Below are 19,578 nucleotides of genomic sequence, written 5' to 3'. Positions count from 1 at the left end.
TCCAAAATCATACAGTTGTAAGGGTCTTGTGTTCATGTGTCACCCTAAGTCCCTCATGTCTAAATTATAAGTTAAATCTTAACTGAATTCTTCTACTGACACTCAAAGGATTTGTTGAAGGCTATAAGGTCTTCATTTACACTAAAGGTAGAGAAAAGAAATAAAATATATTTGCATAAACCATTTTGTCCATTATTTTTGGAACCATCAAGACTTGAGAATATAGGCACAATAGTTAATACGCAGACTGAATATGGCTGATGATCATCAAATATATACCACATACATCATGCATTTGATATATTAAACTATTCATCAACATCCAATAAAAAAGTTCAAGTTCTATGTTTAAATGTGTTCTATTTTGTATTATATTTAAACTGTAGTCATACAGGAAACTAATTTCTAGGAATAAATTTAAAAACATTTGCAAGTTGAAAACTGACACAGATGCTGGGTGCAGTGGTACATGCCTGCAACCCCAGCACTCTGGAAGACAAGGCAAGAGGATCACTCCAAGTTTGAGACCAGCTTGGGCTACACAGGAAGTTCAAGGCCAGTCTGAACTACCTCCAAAAAAAATAGGAGGATGCTTTAACATAGTAGGTTTCAGGGAAACAGACCTTTCAGCCTATGAGACTGAGTTTTTTATTTGCTGTTCTTTTGCTTATTATCCTATTTGCTCTCTCTTTTCTTGGTTCTAGCTCTAAATTTAGATTTTAAAATATTCAAAGAACTGTGTATCTTACCCTTCTTTGCTTCTTTTTACTTACAGAACTGAAAAGATGTTAAAAGTTTTTTTTTAAATATGTTTAGTACAGTCTTCAAGGGTCTCATTACACAGATCGGTCTTGTAGTGATCCTCCTGTTTTCAGACTCCCAAGCACAGCGATTACAGGTGCATGCCACCATGCCCAGTCTCAACTGCAGTCTCAGCATACCCCAGGGGCGGGGCTGGCATAGCATGGCATGCTAGGGATCGAATCCTGGCCCTTGCACCTGCTTAAGTAGGCACTTTAGCGCACTGAGCTATCTGGCCGGCCCAAAAGTTCTCTTATATGAATTGTTTTAATAAATTATCAACTTCTGGCTACCTCCTATCTCTTCATTATAAAACTTTTGATAATGGAAGAATCATCCAATACTGTCTTATTATCAACTAGCCAAAGCACTGTATATATAACAATTTGATGTCCATAGAGTAACAATTCATAAATACAATATTCAGATACAGTTCCAGATTTGAAAATAGTGTAAGCTAAGAAGTGTAAGAGAAAAGAATCTAGAGTTTATTTGAATACTTATGATATACAAATCTATGATTGTGATAAAAAGGCCTAAAATTTATATAAAACTTTTTTATCACAATGCTTATGAAGAAAATATATAAATTTACACACATTATACATGTCTGTATATATGTAATGAGATATGTGTGCATATATAGTTAAACACTAGAACAGGAAACTAATACAGCATGAAACAATAACCAATACATGAATCAGGTTTCTCTTTTCAAATATTATGAAAAATAATCATCTCTTTAGATGATACCCTATGGCCACAGGGTCAACACGCAAAAAAAAAAAAAAAAAAAAAACCCTGACTGAATTTAGGTCTCCTTTATTGAGAATCTTTTACTAATAAAGATGTTAACTCTGAGAAAAAAAAATTACACATACAAAATAACAAAATCCTAATGAACAAATGTGCTAACTGCTCCAATAGGAGGAGTTTGATTATTTCCTCTCTTCAACACAGGCTTGTCAACCAGGTGTAGACAGCTAAAAGAAACACTGACTAAATACCACATTAGATCAGTTAGCGGTTGCAGATGGTATGACATTTCCTACGGATTTTGTTAAACTCCATAAAATTGATTATGAACTTTACATTTGAAAACTATACAATAAAGTGGTATGAATGATCAAAAAGAAACATGGACATGTAATGGACATGTAAAATACATGATGCCAACATTTACTATAAATGAAGTCATTGGAATATCACCAGACTATAATATTTACAGAGAATACACAAAAACTGTGCACATTCTAGGTGAAATATGTATATAAGCTATTAATAAAAGCATATACTAACCAGCCACAATGACACTGTCATTACGTGCTGGACCAAATTTCAGTGTCATCTCATGTTTATGTTTATGGACAGCCAAATGATCCTCGTTGGTAAAACGCTGTGGCAAAAAGTTTTAAAATACAGTTAAGATTTTCAATTTGATCAAGTAAGTAAAATGATATGGAAATTCATTTCCAGAACATGTAAAACCACCATTAACAGTGAAACAGTAATTTGTAAACCTTAAGAATCTGTCAGTATAGATAAGCATACAAGGTTTCAAAAACTCAGAAAACCCATTATCCAAGAAATAATACAAACATTCTATAAAATTACATAAATCATTTGACAGCATTTAAAGACTAAGGAAATTTTATATACATTTCATTTGGATACTAAAAACAGACCACTGTTAAATTTTCTGTCATGCTGGAGTACAAATATATACTCCATGGTAAAATGATTTTTGAAGAAAGCACTACATCTACACCTAAAGTTACTTACCACTTTTTAAATAAGAATTTTCTTTAAAAAATATTACCTCTGGACAAATTAAAAAATAAATCAAGCTTTATGTGACCACATAAAAAGAATGTTTTTTACTATGATCCAGCAAAAATAGCAACCATATCTATAAATGAATTCATTTTAAAGTCTAATATCTATTTTAAATGTAGTGGTTTTAAAAATCATTGTTTGTTTGTTTATTTATTGGTACTGGGGATTGAACTCAGGATCCTGTGCTTGTTAGGCAGGTGTTTATTCTTTTGAGTTATCGCCTCCACAGTTTATGTTTTAAAATGAAGCAAAAATATTTTTAACGCTATCACACTTTTTCTTACATTTAACTTGGCTAAGTTCTACATATTAAAGGGGACATTGATAATTACAAAATAATACACACAATGTTTGAATATCTGTGTCTGGAAATCAACCTTTATCAAGATATTCCTAATTTATCATTAAAAACAGGGAACATTTGCTTTTATTTCTGAGCAATTTTTTGCCTACTTCCTTGTTCAGAGCAGTACTTTTAAAATGTTAAATTGTAAGGCTTAAGCTAATTCTTCAGTCTATAACGTTACAAAGAGGAATGTTTTAATTACATATACTACAACTTGGTTTACCCAAACCATCAAAATAGATTCCTTCCTTGTGATGATCCCCTACTCTTAACCAATTCACTACATCCTTCCATACAACTAGTAATATCAGCTGTAGGCTAACTTTAAAACAGTGAGTTATTTTCCCACTTATTCTTTTTTGTGTATTTTAAAAAATATGACAAAACCCATTAGCTTTGAGATGTTAAAATGCACTTATATCCTTTATACAATGCACTACATTTTGGTAATAGCATCCCAATTTTATAGTGACATATTCCCGTCAATCTTTTTTTTTTTTTTTTTTTTTTGCGGAACCAGGGATAGAACTCAGGCCCTTGTGCTTGCCAGGCAAGTGCTTATTCTACTGAGCCATCTCCCTGGCCCCCATGTCAATCTTTTTTAAGTAGGCAGGCCTCTTACTACTGTTCTCCAAATTAGCTTAAAGTACTCAATAAATGCTAATTGAAAGAACTAGCTTCTTATGATAAAAGAGTTGAATCTTACAAAACAGTACCAGGAGAAAAATGACTAAAAAAAATGAGAGCAACACTAAGAAAATAGAAGAGTACCAATACTCTATGAGTCTATCACTAAATTATCTTTCTTCTTCTCCTCTTAATTCAATGCAGTCCATTCATAAAATGACCTAACACCTGGCCATATTAAAAAAAAATTCAATAGAAAGAGACTTTTTATTACTATTATTTTTTTTCATATTTTAGGGAAAGTTCTACAGGGTGTTCACGGTCTCACTACTAGATCAGACTCGTAGTGATCCTCCGAAGAGCTGGGATTAGAGGCGCGTGCCATCACGCCCAGTCTCATCTGCCATCTCAGCATGCCCGGGAAGGGCCAGCAGGGCAGGCCCGGCAATCGAACGCTGGCCCTGCAATCGAACCCCGGCCCTGCGATCGAATCCCGGCCCCTGCACCTGCTTACAGGCGCTTTAATCCACTGAGCTATTTGGCCAGCCCAGAAGGAGACTTTAGATAAACTCTTTTTCCAGTTTCTCTCTCAAGTGTTATTTCAACGAAGTATTTTAAACTGTAAAAGTATGTTTGAAATTTAAAATTTGTATGTAGGGCTGACCAGATAGCTCAGTGATCTAAAGTACCTGCTGAAGCAAGCTTAGGCAAGTGCAAGGATCATAGTTCTATCATTTCCACACCACACGCCACACCAGCCCCACCCCAGGGCAGGCTGAGTCAGTCACAATATAAACAAATAAATAAAATTAAAAATTTATGTATATTATGCTAAAGCTAAAATTAAAATTTGAAATGTCACTGGTTACTAGTGCCAAAAATATTTGCACTACCACTGACCTTATTAGATCCAAAAGCTACAATTCTTGTTACATAGGTCTTGTTTTATCTTGGTCTTAACCATCCAGCAGAAAAGTATGAAAATGAAGTACAAGAAGTAAAGCCATGTTGTTATGTTGAGCTGTAGGGGATTCAGGTCAACAACTTCTGACATTGCCAGTCAAGTGGAAGACCCAATACTATTAGGGACTACTGGACTCTTTTAGAATATTTTGCTGAGTTCACACACCTATAATATTTAAATGATGGAACTAAACAAAAAAAAAGGGATATAGATGAATGACCATTTTGTATCTGTGTATTCAAAATGCTTAGAATAGATATATAGCTACATTCTCTTAATTCAAGGAATAGAAGGATTTGTTCTAATAGTGTTTGTAAATAGGATATCATGTCTGCATCTTGTACAACAAATAACCACTAGGAAGGCAGTATGCAATGTGTTAATTATTGGAACTGTCCTACCAGTTTGATTTGAAACTGTCTCATTGCTATTTATTTCTCAATAGTTATGGGAAAAAATAAACATGTACCCACTGGGGAAAAAAAAAAATATTTGCACTACCACTGAACTAGTGCTTTAAAACCATTCTTACGAGAACCTTCAATTTCCTAGGAAATAGTATTTAAATACAAAACGAGAGTATACCATTGTTTTTTATTAGCAAGATGTAATAATGGATGTTATTAGCCAGACTGTACTTTGATCAGTAACGGTTACAAGGTAGTATCAGAACATGAGATTATTTTAAGCATTTTAGGGAACACGCATAGACCAAAAATCATGTAACTTCCAAGACTGGAGTGCTCATTCTGAAAATAATCGCCTTTAGTGAGAACAAAACTAATAGTACAGTAAACAAACAAACAAAAAACTGACTTAGCTTTTAAAAACATTTTGAAAAAAATATACGAATATGTATGTAATTGTGATTCAGTAATTCTAGTTCAAAAATGTTTTAAGAAATAAATGAGAGAAGCACACAAAGGATTATGTAGAAAGATCTTCACTATAATACTTCTGACAGTACTGTAATTAATTTAAAAGTTCACAATAGAGGAATGAGTAAATTAAGGCAAATGCTCTAGCAAAGAATGCTGCAGCCATTTAAAATGTCTTTAATTATATATAACAAATTCATAATACATATAATGCCATTCAAATATAAACAGAATACAAAAACAGTGTGATATGATCTTAACTTTGTTTTAAAAATAAAAGAGGAGGGCCAGGGAGATGGCTTAGTAGAATAATTGCTTGCCTGGCAAGTGCAAGGGCCTAAGTTCAATATCCAGTTCCATTAAAATTAAAGAAAGAAAGAAAGAAAGAAAGAAAGAAAGAAAGAAAGACAGACAGACAGACAGACAGACAGACAGACAGACAGGCAGGCAGGCTGGCTTTGGAAATGCTCTAAAATAGTAACCAAAATTCTCTTTATAGATTTTGTCCTTTTAAACTTGTTGACATTTTCTATGGTTCTCTTGTCTCACATTTATTTGTACTGCTAGGATTAAAAAAAAAAAATTAGTATATGCTCATAGCATATAATGATTATACTCATTCTGGGGAGTCAGCCCATGTACGTGACACATCTTAATTTTTTAATGTCTCTTCTTCTCCATCCTCACTCCCTCTTTCTGCATCTCTTGGTTTTTTTGTAACTGAGAGGAAACAGAAAACTACTACTCTTGATTTGAGACAGGTCTCAGTATACTGTGTAGGCTCACCCCAAACTCATGATCCTCCTGACTCTTGAGTCTACAGGCATATGCCACAACTCCTGGCTTTAAAACATTTTTTGGGGGGCTGGTGTTCAATCCCAGGGCCTGCCTGCCAGCCCTGCCCCTGGGGCAAGCTGAGACGGCAATTGAGACTGAGCCTGGTGGCACGTGCCTATAATCTCAGCTCTTGGGAGGCTGTAAACAGGCGGATCACTAGGAGTCCAATCTAGTAGCGAGACCCTGAACACCCTTGTAGAACCTTCCCTTAAAACAAAAAAAAAAAAAAAAAAAAAAAAATTTTTTTTTAAATATCGAGAAGAAATACACATACACAAGAGATCACAATTAATCATGTCTTAGCATATGTTATTTAGGGATATCTCATATATATGTTATGTAAGAGTAAGCTTATGTTCTACTTGAGCTCTAAAATTTTCCACCTGTGTGACTGAGATTCACTTGAGTATTCTGTCTCCAGTTTAGCTGCTTGCCTGTGAAGTTAGGCTAAAGCATTCACTTCATGGGGTGTTGTAAGAATTGAATGACAGTTTACAAAGTTCTTAACACCAGTGATTAGTTAAAAAAGGCTATCAATGTAAATATTTTCATTTATGAACCTTTATTACTCAAATTCTTTGAGAGAAAAGTTGAGGTACAGATAAGTAAAACTATACAGTAAGCATTTGACAAATATCTGGAAGTCCTATTCTGTGGTTCATAGCTAACTTTTATATGGTTGCGTGTGCAGCTGTTTTTTGTTACTGTTTTAAATAAACATTTATTTATTTATTTGGTACAGGGTCTTCCTACGCAGTTTGGATTCATAGTGATCATCCTGTCTCAGCCTCTCTAGCACTAGGATTATAGGCGTAAACCACCATACCCAGTTTCAGTGGCTGGACTGGCATGGCATGCAGTACTGGGGATCAAACCTGGGTCCTTGCCCTTGTATGCAGGCCCTTAGACCGCTGAGTATCTCCCCAGCCCAATAAAATTTCTATTTTATTTTATTTTAATGTATTTAGTACAGAGTCTACAGGGTCTCAATATACAGATCAGACTCATAGTGATCCTCCTGTTTTCAGCCTCCCAAGAGCTGGGATTACAGGTGTTTGCCACCACGTCCAGTCTCAGTCGCCATCTCAGCGCACCCCAGGCGTGGGGCCAGCACTGCACACCAGGGATTGAACCTGGTCACCATGTCTGCCAAAGCAGGCACTTTAATCCATTGAGCTATCTGGCTGGCCAAAATTTCTATTTTAGAAAACTATTAAATTTATAGAAAAGTAGAAAAGGTAGTACAGAAATTTCCTATAAACTTTGACCAATGTTTTCTTCTTTCATTACTGGGGTACATTGGTCAAAATGAAGAAACCAACATTAATATCGTCTTATTAACTAAACTCTAGACATTGAAAACCTAAACTTTAAAATTAGCTTAACTAGTCTCAGGTTCCAAATGACTTTTTACTCTCTCTGAATTTAAACTACCTCTGAAAACTATGACAAGGACTGATAGTATTACCTATTTCTCTTTTCCTTTAATGGTAAAATTTTGAATTTCAGATGAGCACTTAGCCAGGCTCTCTAGGCTGCTTTACAGACAGGTGATAGAATTCTAGCCAAAAGGAATGAGTGAAAAGTATGTCTGTATTGTTTCCAGTTAATGACCTAAAATGGTGGGGATGTGTATGTTCTGCTTCCCTTTCTGTCCCCTTGTTACTGCTAAGGCCTTGACAGAAACTGATACAACCTCTTGGAGAGGAAATAGAAAACCCACATTGAGGACTCCTAGAACTTCTACTACTGGATAATTACATAAGAGACAAGTCTTATGTTGGAAGCTTGTGTTAACCTGTGCTATAAATACAAAGGACTGATAACTTGCCACCCACTAGCTATTTTGAAGAATGAGCTATTTCTTCTAATGGAAAAAAAAAATTTTTTTTGGTATTTTTGATACAGGGTTTCACTATGCAGTAGACTCGTAGTGATCCTCCTATCTCAACCTCCCCAGCGCTGCAATTACAGCCACCACACCTGGTTCTGTTGTCGAGGGCCAGCATGGGTTGGGACTGAACTCAGACGTTGTGCTTGACAGGCAGGCAGGCACTTAGACCGCGGAGCTATCTCCCCAGCCCTGTAACAGTAATTTAACTAATCTCAAGCTCCAAATGACTTTTTGCTATTTCTCTGAATTTAAACTATGTCTGAAAACTATGACCAGGACTGATGATGTGCTCTAATACCTATTTTTTTTGTTCAAAATTATGCCTACATATCTAAGTCTCCATCTCCCTCTATTCAAATATTCCACATCTTTCCATCTTACTAAAAACCAACTATACAAGGTTCAATCTAAGGCCAGTTCTGTCACTGGAGAGCCAAATGCCATCTTCTTCTGACCTACTTAAGGATCCCATTCCTCCAACAGTCTCCTCTATCCACAATGACAAACAATCTATGACATTCCCACCTTAAAATGCAAAACAAGAATGTTCTATTTTCAGTCCTATGTCTGTGTCCAGCTATGTGTCTCACTGTTGTTCCCTTCAAGCTGCACTCCAAGAATTAACCTGTCTTACAACATCCTCACTTCTGGTTCTTCCTATTTTCTCTTGAATCTACACTAACCACACAGTTGTCCCTGCTATTTTACTGAAGCTGATCTTATTAAAAATCTCCAAAAATTGAGCTGTAAAAGGCTCGAGTCAACAACTTCTGACATTGCCAGTCCTATGGATAACCCACTGCTATTGTGGACTACTGGATTATATTGGATTTTTTTGCTGAATTCACAAACCTATAATATTTAAATGGCAGTGGAATACCCATCTCTGACAAAACTAAACAAAAAAGGGGGATATAAATGAAGGACCATTTTGTAGTGAAATACATATATCTGTGTATATATACATATGCATATACAAAATAATTGGGATGGATATACAGCTATTTTCTCTTAATTCAATGAGAAGAAAGATTTATACTAATAGTGTTTGGACAGGATATCATGTCTGTACCTTGTACTATGAATAACTACCACAAAGACAACATGCAATGTACTAATTACTGTAACCTGTTTTGAAACTGTCTCATTGCTATTTGTTTCTCAATAAATAAAAAAAACTCCAAAAATCTTTATTATCCCTAAGTCCAACAGTAAATACTGAATGCTCATTTTATTACAAAATTACATTTCCTCTTAACTTTGAAATATCTTTCCCACTTGTCCTCCAGAATATGATTTTCTTCCCTGGCCACTGTCTTAACTTCCCATGCTACACTTTCCCCTTTTTCTGACTGTTAACACTGTAGTGGCCAAAAGTTATTTTCACTCTTCTGTATGATTTTAACACAGAAATAAAACCCGGTAAAGATAAGAATTTTAGATTGTAACACAAAATGTAAGTATGATAAACCTTGACAATGTAATAACAGAATAATTACCAGATAGCAAAGATGTAAAAGGGAAGGTGTGAAAAGAATGAATGTTAATTTCTTTGACATTGGGGAGTATAAAAATAATTTTAATTTGTTAATGTTTTTAATATATTACTTATTTACTATTAGGTCTCTAAAGAAACAATCCCTAAAAAAAAAAAAAAAGAAAAAAGAAAAAAGAAAAAAAAGAAACAATCCCTATGGTACATATATTTTAATGTCTTGAAACTGATTTTCCTTCTCTTTTCATAAATTTAAACATAATGCTTCTTGTTAAAAATGGCATGTCAATCACAAAATACTAGGCACCATTCTACTCACTTTAAGCAAAAGAGAAATAGGACAAGGAATTAGGCAAGGGCTGTGTGACTCTTCAAGAATAATTCCTGGAACTTGTGGCAAAACTGGTCACTGTCTAAAAACTGGTTCTAGAAACAAAATGTATTAGCTATTACTACAGTCTGGATTTTGACTGTCCTTCAAAGATCCAAGTGTTAGAGCTTGGTTCCTAGAGTGGCACCATTGGGACTGGTGGAACCTGTGAGGAGTGGGGCCTTGCTGGAGGTCCTTACCTCATTGGGAGTGTTCGGTGAATGGGACTGTGAGACTAGATCTTTGACTGCTGGCTCAAGACGTGAATGGTTTCATTTTTCCTCCCACTCTTACCAAATGGTGCTCTTTCATAGGCGCAAACCATCAAGGATTGGAAACTCTAAAACTGTGAACCCAAATACACCTTTCTTCTTTTAAACTGGTATCTTAGATATTTTGTTACAGTGACTAACAGACATAATCATGGGATTACAAATGATGTTTGTTCGATCCAAACCAGCAAAATGGATGACTTGAATAGTATCACCTCTCTCCACTTAGTACTAAATCAAAGAAGTGAAAGCAAATCTGACTTAGCAGAAAGACTAAATCTGTTTGGTGGAACCTAAAGTCATACTCAAAATTCTAGCAACAGAAGATCCTGAGAATTGTACTTTTTAAGGTCTCTTACCTCATAAAAAAATGTTATCACATATATCTCCAAAATAGATGCTGAAAAAAAAATAGATGTTGTATAGTCTATGTCTATGGTTCACTGTCACTACCTTGCACCAAATCCTTATATCCCATCTTTCATCTAGACTGTTGCCAGCCTCTAGTTTTCCTGTTTCCACTTTACTGAACAAATGGCTTCTTGATTCTCTGTGAACAAAACCTAAACATCTTATTGCAGTCTCTAAATCCCTCCTGAACATTATCTTTTTCTTCCCACTTCTGACTGTTCTCCTCATTGATCATTATATCTTCTAATTACAACAAAAATACACACATTCTTTTTTCACATCTTTGGTACAACTGATACCTTATCAGAAATGCATTTCTTAACCAATCTATTTAAAATAGCATTAATCCTGATAACTCCCTTTTTACTCTACTGTTTTTAAGGGAAAAAAACAGCAAAGAAACAGTTTCAAAACAGGTTAGTAGGACTATTACTATAAAGGTGTGTTTTGTTGTTGCTGTTGTTGTTTTGTTTTGTTTTGTTTTGTTTTTTAACGGTATCAGGGATCAAACTCGGGACCTTGTGCTTCCCAGGCAGGTGCTTATGCTGCTGAGCTGTATCCCCGGCCCGAAACAGTGTACACTAAAATCATGAGCCATCATTATATATCTACCAGAACTAATAAAAATTTAAAAAAATCTTTAAAACCAAAAAAATCTTTAAAAATGAGAACTAAATTTACCCCACTAGACTACAATGCTATTATAAGCTAAAGTAATCAAGATAGTGTGGTACTGGTATAAAAGCTGATACTGTGGAATGAAACTGAATAGCAAAGCCTAGAAAGACATCATAAATAGTTACTCAATTTTTCATAAAGGAACCAAAGCAATGTAATGATAAAAGAAAAACCTTTCTGATAAGTGATGCTAGATTGCCTGAAAAACTGTATCTATTAAAAAAAAAAGTTAGCTTAAACCCCTACTTAATTTGTATCATACAAAAGTTAATTCAAGATGTGATAGAAACCCTAAATAAAAAAACAAGCTTTTGGAGGAAAACATAAAAGAATATCCTTGTGACCAGAATTTCTTAAGACAAGTCACAGGAAACAAAAAAACCATAAAAAAACATTAACGTAGCAGACTTTATTGAAATTAGAAACAACTATTCATCAAAAGACAGTATGAAAATTAAGATGCAAGCCATAGATTTCAAAAATAGTTGATAAAGGACTGGCACCCAGGATGTACAGAAAACTCTACAACTCAAAAGCAATCCAATTTTTAAAAACAGGCAAAAGCTTTGAAAAGATAATAAAATAATAAAGTATATAAATAGTTAATAAATGCATTTTGAAAAAGTATTAACCTTTTTATTAGTCCTCCAAGAAATACAATTTTAACCACAGTCTACACACACAACCTGAATAAGACCTAAAGTTGGCTGACAGTACCAGATGCTGACAAAGATACATAAACTTTTATTTTATTTTACTTTTTGCAGAACTGGAGATTAACTCAGGCCCTGAGGATACATAAACTTACGAATTGCTAATAGGAATGTAAAGTGGCACATTCACTTTGGAAAAGTTTGGTAATTTCCTAAAAGGTTATGCATGTTTCTATTACAAGATTCTATCACACTTTTGGGTAATAATCTAAGAGAAATTAATACTTGTATACCAACATTCATACCTGCTATTTTTGTGATAACTAAAAACAAAATCTTACATACAAATATTTATACAAGCTGTATGTCATAACTAAAAACTAGAAATAGGGCCAGGAATATAGCTCAGTGGCACAAGTGCCTGGCTGGCAAGTGCCAGTTTGATTTCTGGCACCAGAAAAAACAAAAACAAAAACAAAAAATCCCCTAAACAAACAAGCCAACACTGAAATAAACAAAACGTCTATCAACAGGTGAATGTATAAACTGTGTAATCATAAAATGAAATTAACTATTGATCATGTAACATGTATGCAGTGGTTTGGGTGTGTCCCTAGAAATTTGTGTATTGAAAACTTAAAACTCAGTCATATATTAATGGTATTTGGAAGCTGGACTTTGGGGAGGTTTCTGACTAGACAAAGTCATGAAGATGGATTCCCTATGATACAATTTGTATCAGTTTACAAGAATAGGAAGATAAACCCAGGATAGTGAACTTACTCTGTCTTGCTATATGATCCACAACAATGCCTAGCCACTCTGCAGAAAGGTCCTCATTAGATCTGGCCTCCTAACCATGGACCTCCCAGCCTCCTGAACCATGAGCCAAATCTATCTCTTTTCTTTACAAAGTAACTATCCAATACCTGTCTATGGTATTTACAGCAACAGAAAACATGAGTAAAACATGAGAAACCATAAATTTATAGGGTATGAAGATAGACCAATTTACATACTGTACAATTCCATTTATATAAAATTTTGGAAAATCCAAACAAATCTATAGTGATAGCAAGTTGATTAGGGCAACAAATGAGCAAGAGGAAACTTCCAAAAGTAATGAATATATTCACAATTATCTTAACTGTCATATTTTGAGTGTGCATATATATATATGTAAACATCAAATTATATACTGTTTTGTTTTGTTGGTTTTTTTTTTGCAGAACTGGGGATTGAACTCAGGCCCTTGCACTTGCCAGGGAAGCACTTATTCCACTGAGACATCTCCCCGGCCCCTCAAATTATATACTGTTAATATAGATTATATTTCAATTTAAAGAAAATAAATGAGAACCACTGAAATACTTCAATGACTATGACTGACACTTATATTTTAGTACTTGTAATTTTACTACATATTAATTTTCTTTAATATTTAGATATTTTAAGATTATGATAATAACAGATTAATTGCCTACTAAAAAAGTGAAATTCTAGATTCTAAGGCTGCTTCCAAACATACTCAATGTTAAATCTCAGTAACAATATATTAGTGATACTGTAACAGGTAAGTATCAGTTGCATAAGAGTTCAACAAGTAAAATAATTCCTGTATATGACAGTGTATGCCTGGTTTTTTTTGCTGAACCTGGGATTGAACTCAGCCCCTTGCGCTTGTCAGGGAAGCGCTTATCCTACTGAGGAATCGCCTTGGCCCCTGCGATTTTTAATTAGACATTTTACTAAAGATTTTCAACCAATATGGTCAAATTAATATAATTTTATTTATTTATTTATTTAATTTTATTTATTTTTATGGGTGTGTGTGTGCGCGCGCGCGCGTGTGGCCAGCTCAGCCCACCAGGGGGCGGCCCTGGCTGGCATGTGGTGCTGGGGGATGGTGCTGGGGGATTGAACCGCGGTCCCTTTGCTAAGTTTGTTCTAAGTAGGTGCTTTAGACCACTGAGCCATCTCACCAGCCCCAAATTAATGTAATTTTAAATCTTGGATTGCCATTACAAAATACCACCCTGCTCTCATTAAACTGTATTTTCTAAAAGTTAGATAAGCTATTGAAGAAAAAGAATTGCTTTCCAGGTTTCTGAGATATTTTCATTCTAATGCTAAAATGTTACATAAAATACTGTTAAGAAAATCAATTGAATGACAACATATTCTGTCATCAATGTCTTTTAATAAATGGGAATATACAAAATGATTTTAAAGTAACTGGTACATTACCTGGCCACATCCAGGGGCAGTGCATAGAAAGGGTTTGTCATCACTCATATTCCACAGGTCCTTGTATTGCCTATGACGAACCATGAAGAAATGGCAAAATACTTTAAGACATATAGTTTTAAAACTTTTTTAATTGTTAAAATTGCTTTCGGAGCTTTTAAATTATATATATATAATTTAAAATATACACTTTAACACTTGATTTCCATTACCCTTACTTTGTTATCTGTACAATAAAGCACTTGATTACATTTTAACTCTTACCACTTTAGTATCAGAGTAAACAAAAACATGTAACATGCAGATTTTACACTAAAGAAAATAGGTTAAGAAGACTACCATCAGGCCCTTTCTGTTTAGCAGTATAAATAAATTATGAAGAAATGAACAAATTTCACTCATTCAAACAAATTAAATCCACACATAAGATGCAGTCTTTTAAGACTATCATACTGCACAGTTCTGGAGAGAATGCAGCAAAATTTCTATTTCCAGTCTTAAATTCTTTTGTACTAGAAGCAGTCAATAAAATCCAATACATGGGAAAAAACTATAAGCTAAATATGTCTTTTCAACAAATAATAGAGGAAAAAAGAGGAAGGAAGGAACCTTTTCAGATTAAAAGAAATGTAATAAATACATTAACCAAAGTATAGTTGACAATTTGGGATCTTGATTCAAATGAAACAACTACAAAAGGACATTTTCAAGTCAATATTATTATCCTTACTTTTTAATTTGCTCTTAAAGTTCTCAACTATTCCCTCCAACAACTTGTGGTTCTTGCTTTTGTTTCTAGAAATTATATATAGCATCTGGTACTTAATGCAATGAACAATTCTGTAACATCTAACCACGGAAGAAAAGTGCATGACCAAATAAATTTGGGAGATACTCAAGTATACCTTTTGGGGGGTAAGACTTCTCAGAATCTTTAATACGGTCAAGTAAAATGTCTAGAGAAGTGCCTAGATTAGGGTTTTTTGGCCACTGCTAATAGAACACTTCTTCATAGGACATCTTACAGGACTAGTTATTTGGAACACTTCAGAAGAAATAAAAATTTTAAAACATGTTTATGTTGGTGATAAATGTTTCAATATTCTTAATTTGATAACTTAAAAATACAAGAACACTCAGTTAAACTACCTACTAGTAAGTGGTTTCTTACTTATACAAAGGTATAATATTTATCTAATAGAAACAGCTTACAAAAATCTTTATAACCTAACATATGAAAAATGATTAAATATACCAAATATTATCCATATACCTGGCAGCTTTCACACGTAACTTGAATTTCATAGGTTGAACAACTTATCATGTCCTCTTTTTCATGGCCAGAATACTAAAAAACAAAGTGGTTTCAAGTTATTAAATATAATTTTGAAACAGTTGAAAATAAAAGCAGTCAATTACTTCCTATAACACTACACTTATTCAAAAATTCAGGGCTGGGGATAGAGCTCAGCTGTCTATAAGCAACTGCCTGGCAAGTGCAAGACCTGGGTTTGATCCCCAGCACCCTTGCCTTGCTGGCCCCACCCGGGGCCTGCTAACTATTGAAACTGAGCGTGGTGGCACTAGGGAGGCTGAGACTAGAGAATCACTATGAGTCTAAGCTGCATAGGGAGATCCTATAACAAACAAACAAACAAACAAATAAATAAATGATTTTTTAAAAAATTCAGTCACTGCTATGAACATTTGTAATCAAATATTGCCCTCAAAATATGAACACTCATGTAAATGTCCCCAACATAGGTACTAATATATCCCATTCTACCAAACAGGGTAAAAAAAAAAGAAGAAATGTTTAATTCATCCTTATGGCTATGGTTGAAGGACAGTGGTTCAAGGAGCCAAAATTCTTTTTTTAAAGTCTGACAAGAAAAACACCTAAATTTCAAATTTTCTACTGAGGAAGCTTTTAACTTTCAAAAATGTACTCAATGGTGCTTAGGTTCTCAGCCTCATTCCCCTAGGTTATTTGTCCTAGAATGTAGTTAACCTGCATATACAGCTCCCTTTTCCAAGCCTTTACAATTTATTTGATACTAGCTTCATGAATACAGTACAGTGAAATTAGTAAGGTCAGCCCATTTTTAAACTCTGCCAATAGTTCACCTTATATTGCTAAAATTGCATTTAGAGGTGAACATAGTAAACTAAATTCTTAGCTAAGTAAGTCAGTGGCACATACAGAAAAATTATATTTCATAACTTCATAAACCACATTTATAAGCGAAACTTAGTATCCTATCTCAAAAAACAAAACAAATCAACATAAAAGCACCCACAAGAGTATAGAAGTAGAGGAAGAATCAATCTGCAGCTATAGAAAACATTCTAGAGTTATCCGTGATACCGCTATCTAATCCTTTTCACACTCCCACAGTTGTCTCCCTCCCTACAAAAGTTCTTTACATACACAGTCTATTTCCTGTCCAATCAATACAAATTCCTATGTCCTTATTACCATTTTCTAGTACTTCCTTAAGGTAGGTATAAATAGGTTCAGCACCTTTGAAACAAATGGTAACAATTTCCCTGGGAGGCTAAAGTGTTATCTCTTTGTTAATCTAATAGGATCACAAGCCTCTAAATCCAAGGTTATCTTCTTTTTATAGAAAGGTTGGAAATATGCTCATAACAGAAGGCTGCAAAAGAGGGTGTGTCATACAGTAAAAGAGAGAATGCATGACTGCAGCTAAAAATTGTTAATATACTACTCCACTCCTGAACAAGCATTTGTAATGTAGTTCTTAGCAGAGTTCTAAGTAAAATTTAAAACAAAGGGCTGGCAGTATAGCTCAGTGGACTAAGCTCTTGCTTGGGTAAGTGCAGAGGCCAAGGTTTGATCCTTGGCACGGCACACCCCCGAGCACGCTGAGCCAATGATGGAGTCCAGGCACGGTGGAGCATGCCTGTAATCCCAGCACTAGGGAGGCAGAAATCAGGAGGATCGCTTTGAGTCCAAGCTGTGCAGTAAGACCCTGCACAAAACACACACACACACAAATCCTTAAAATTTAAAACAAGCCAGCTTCTTCGGTTCCTCTCATCTCTCTCTTTATTCTTTTAAGACTCCTTTACTTTTCTTGTCATTATCTAATGCCATCAAAGTTCCTTTTTTTTCTTTTGTCAAAAAACATTTCAGTGCCCACACTGTGCTTGGCAGTATGCTATGATAAATTCAGAAATTTCCTTTCATGGTATTTTCAAGAAAAGGCGTGGTGGCACACACTTGTAATCCCAGCACTGGATGGGAAGGCTGAGGCAGGAGGATCATCATAAGTTTAAAGTATCAATACTGACTTTTGGGCAGCCTGGAATAACTTGGTGAGACACTATTTCAAAAACAAAAACAAAAACAAACCCAAAACAAAACAAAAAGCAATAGTAATGGAGATCACACTTGCTAATCAAGGCATCGACTCAAGATTTTGTTTTCCTACAACCCTGAATTAAGAAGCTAAAGTTCCTAAATGTTTTAAAGACAAGGTTGATTATTCACTGAGTAAATAGTACTAAATTCTTCTAGATTCAGATATGCGATCTGAGCTTTTTCTTTCTAAACTTACCTCTTGCTAAAGTTACCTCATAGCCCATTTAAAACTATCAGACCACCTGCCACCCTTTAAAATTGACCCTCAATTTACATATTCTCATCTTCTACCTAAAATATGCCCTCTCAGATGTATTCTTGATTGGCAGAATATAATCAAGGCTGAGTTCAAACAACACTTCCTTTGGGATAGCTCCCCCATAACTTAAACTGAAATTTCTTCTACTAAACTTTCTGGTTTCTTTATACTTTTCTTACAGCACTCACATTAGGTTTTGGAATATAACACAATACATAATCGCTGTGCTTCTTCCTCCCCATGCTAACTATGCCCAAAGAATCATAATACAGAAAAACAATTTAAAATTAGCTCAAGGGGGCCTGGAACTAGCTCCGTTCTTTAAGTGGTTGCTTCCACAATGCTGGCAGCCTCAGGTTGCTGTAGTTCGATCCCCACAACACTCCAGCCATCCAAAAGTGCCCTGAAGGCATTCAACGAGCAAAAAATAAATAAATAAATAAAATAAAATTAGCTCAAAGCCTGGTTGTGCCACTTCTTAAGATCGTATATAGAGTTCTAAACTTCAGGAGCTCCCATTTCCCAAGATTTGTAAGCAGGACAAATAGTACATGTAAAACGTCTAGCACAATACTTAGCATATGAATTGTGGACAGAGAACTGCTGGTAACTCATAATACCCAACTAAACTGAATCAGCACATTGCTGGGTGTAGGGGGCCCATCTGAGGATTGTTGCCAACAACAAAAAAAGAGAACTGGAGAGGAAGAAAAGGAAAGTTGGTTTTCCTGGAGGAGCCTGCAGGCTTTCCTGCTATGAACTGCTCTCATTGTCAAAGGAGCTCTGGTCTTTACTTCGAGCATTGCTTATTGACTCTGGAGAAGATGGTGCACTGTTCAGTCTCCTGGAGAAGACTGTCATGCTGGTTTTCCTGGTATGAACTTAGCTGTTCTCATCACTGGAGGAGCTCAGCATCTTACTGTCACTAAGGATGGCTGTGGTACTTTTCAGGAGAGCTCTGGTTCTTCTTTGAGCACTACTTTGTGGCTCCTGTGCAGGTCCCTCAGCCTGCTGACACAGATCCTTCATCTTACTGGCACAGACTTCCTAGCTTCCATCATTGACCTCTGGGCCTTCCCAGCCCAGATCCATGAAACAGACTTGCACGAGACATTGCTGTAGGCTCTAAGCCTCGGGCTGGACTCATGAGGGCTACTGTCATGGGCTCTAGGTCTTCAGCTGGATTCAGGTAGGATCCAGGCCCTCCGCTGGATTCTTTGGGTCTCTAGTGTGTGGACAATTTTCTGCTCTCTTTTGTACTTGACTCTTCGGGTGACTACCACAAAATAATCCTGTAAATTATACATTGTGTATTAAACTATTTCCCTGCAAACCCTGACCACATGAATATACCTGATAAAACTCCAGCTGCAATTCTGATCATCTTTATAAACAAAAAGCAGTTTCATGTACCTGTATCTACACAGTGTCTTATTTGCCTACAGCATGTACAACACTAATGTTTATTTTTAATTTTATTTATTTAGTATTTTAGGAAAGGGTCTACAGGGTGTTCAGGGTCTCACTACTAGTCCTGACTCATAGTGATCCGCCTGTTCACAGTCTCTCAAGAGCTGGGATTACAGGTGCGTACCACCATGCCCATCTTTTTTTTTCTTTGT

The 19,578-nt window shown here is 35.3% G+C and overlaps 1 protein-coding gene across 1 annotated transcript in view; it reads right to left on the bottom strand.

Annotated features, from left to right (window-relative positions):
- The window catches only part of Atf2 (activating transcription factor 2), a 116,244-nt gene that overhangs the window by 72,549 nt on the left and 24,117 nt on the right, over nucleotides 1-19,578 (bottom strand). The window contains 3 exon segments of the mRNA XM_023719165.1: nucleotides 2,101-2,197; nucleotides 14,310-14,379; nucleotides 15,583-15,657. Coding sequence (XP_023574933.1) covers nucleotides 2,101-2,197; nucleotides 14,310-14,379; nucleotides 15,583-15,614 — 199 coding nt within the window. The 5' untranslated portion in view covers nucleotides 15,615-15,657.

Source organism: Octodon degus, unplaced genomic scaffold, assembly GCF_000260255.1.
Source record: "Octodon degus isolate 3935 unplaced genomic scaffold, OctDeg1.0 scaffold00065, whole genome shotgun sequence".
Classification (NCBI taxonomy): Eukaryota; Metazoa; Chordata; class Mammalia; order Rodentia; family Octodontidae; genus Octodon; species Octodon degus.
This window is presented reverse-complemented; position numbering and strand designations above follow the sequence as displayed.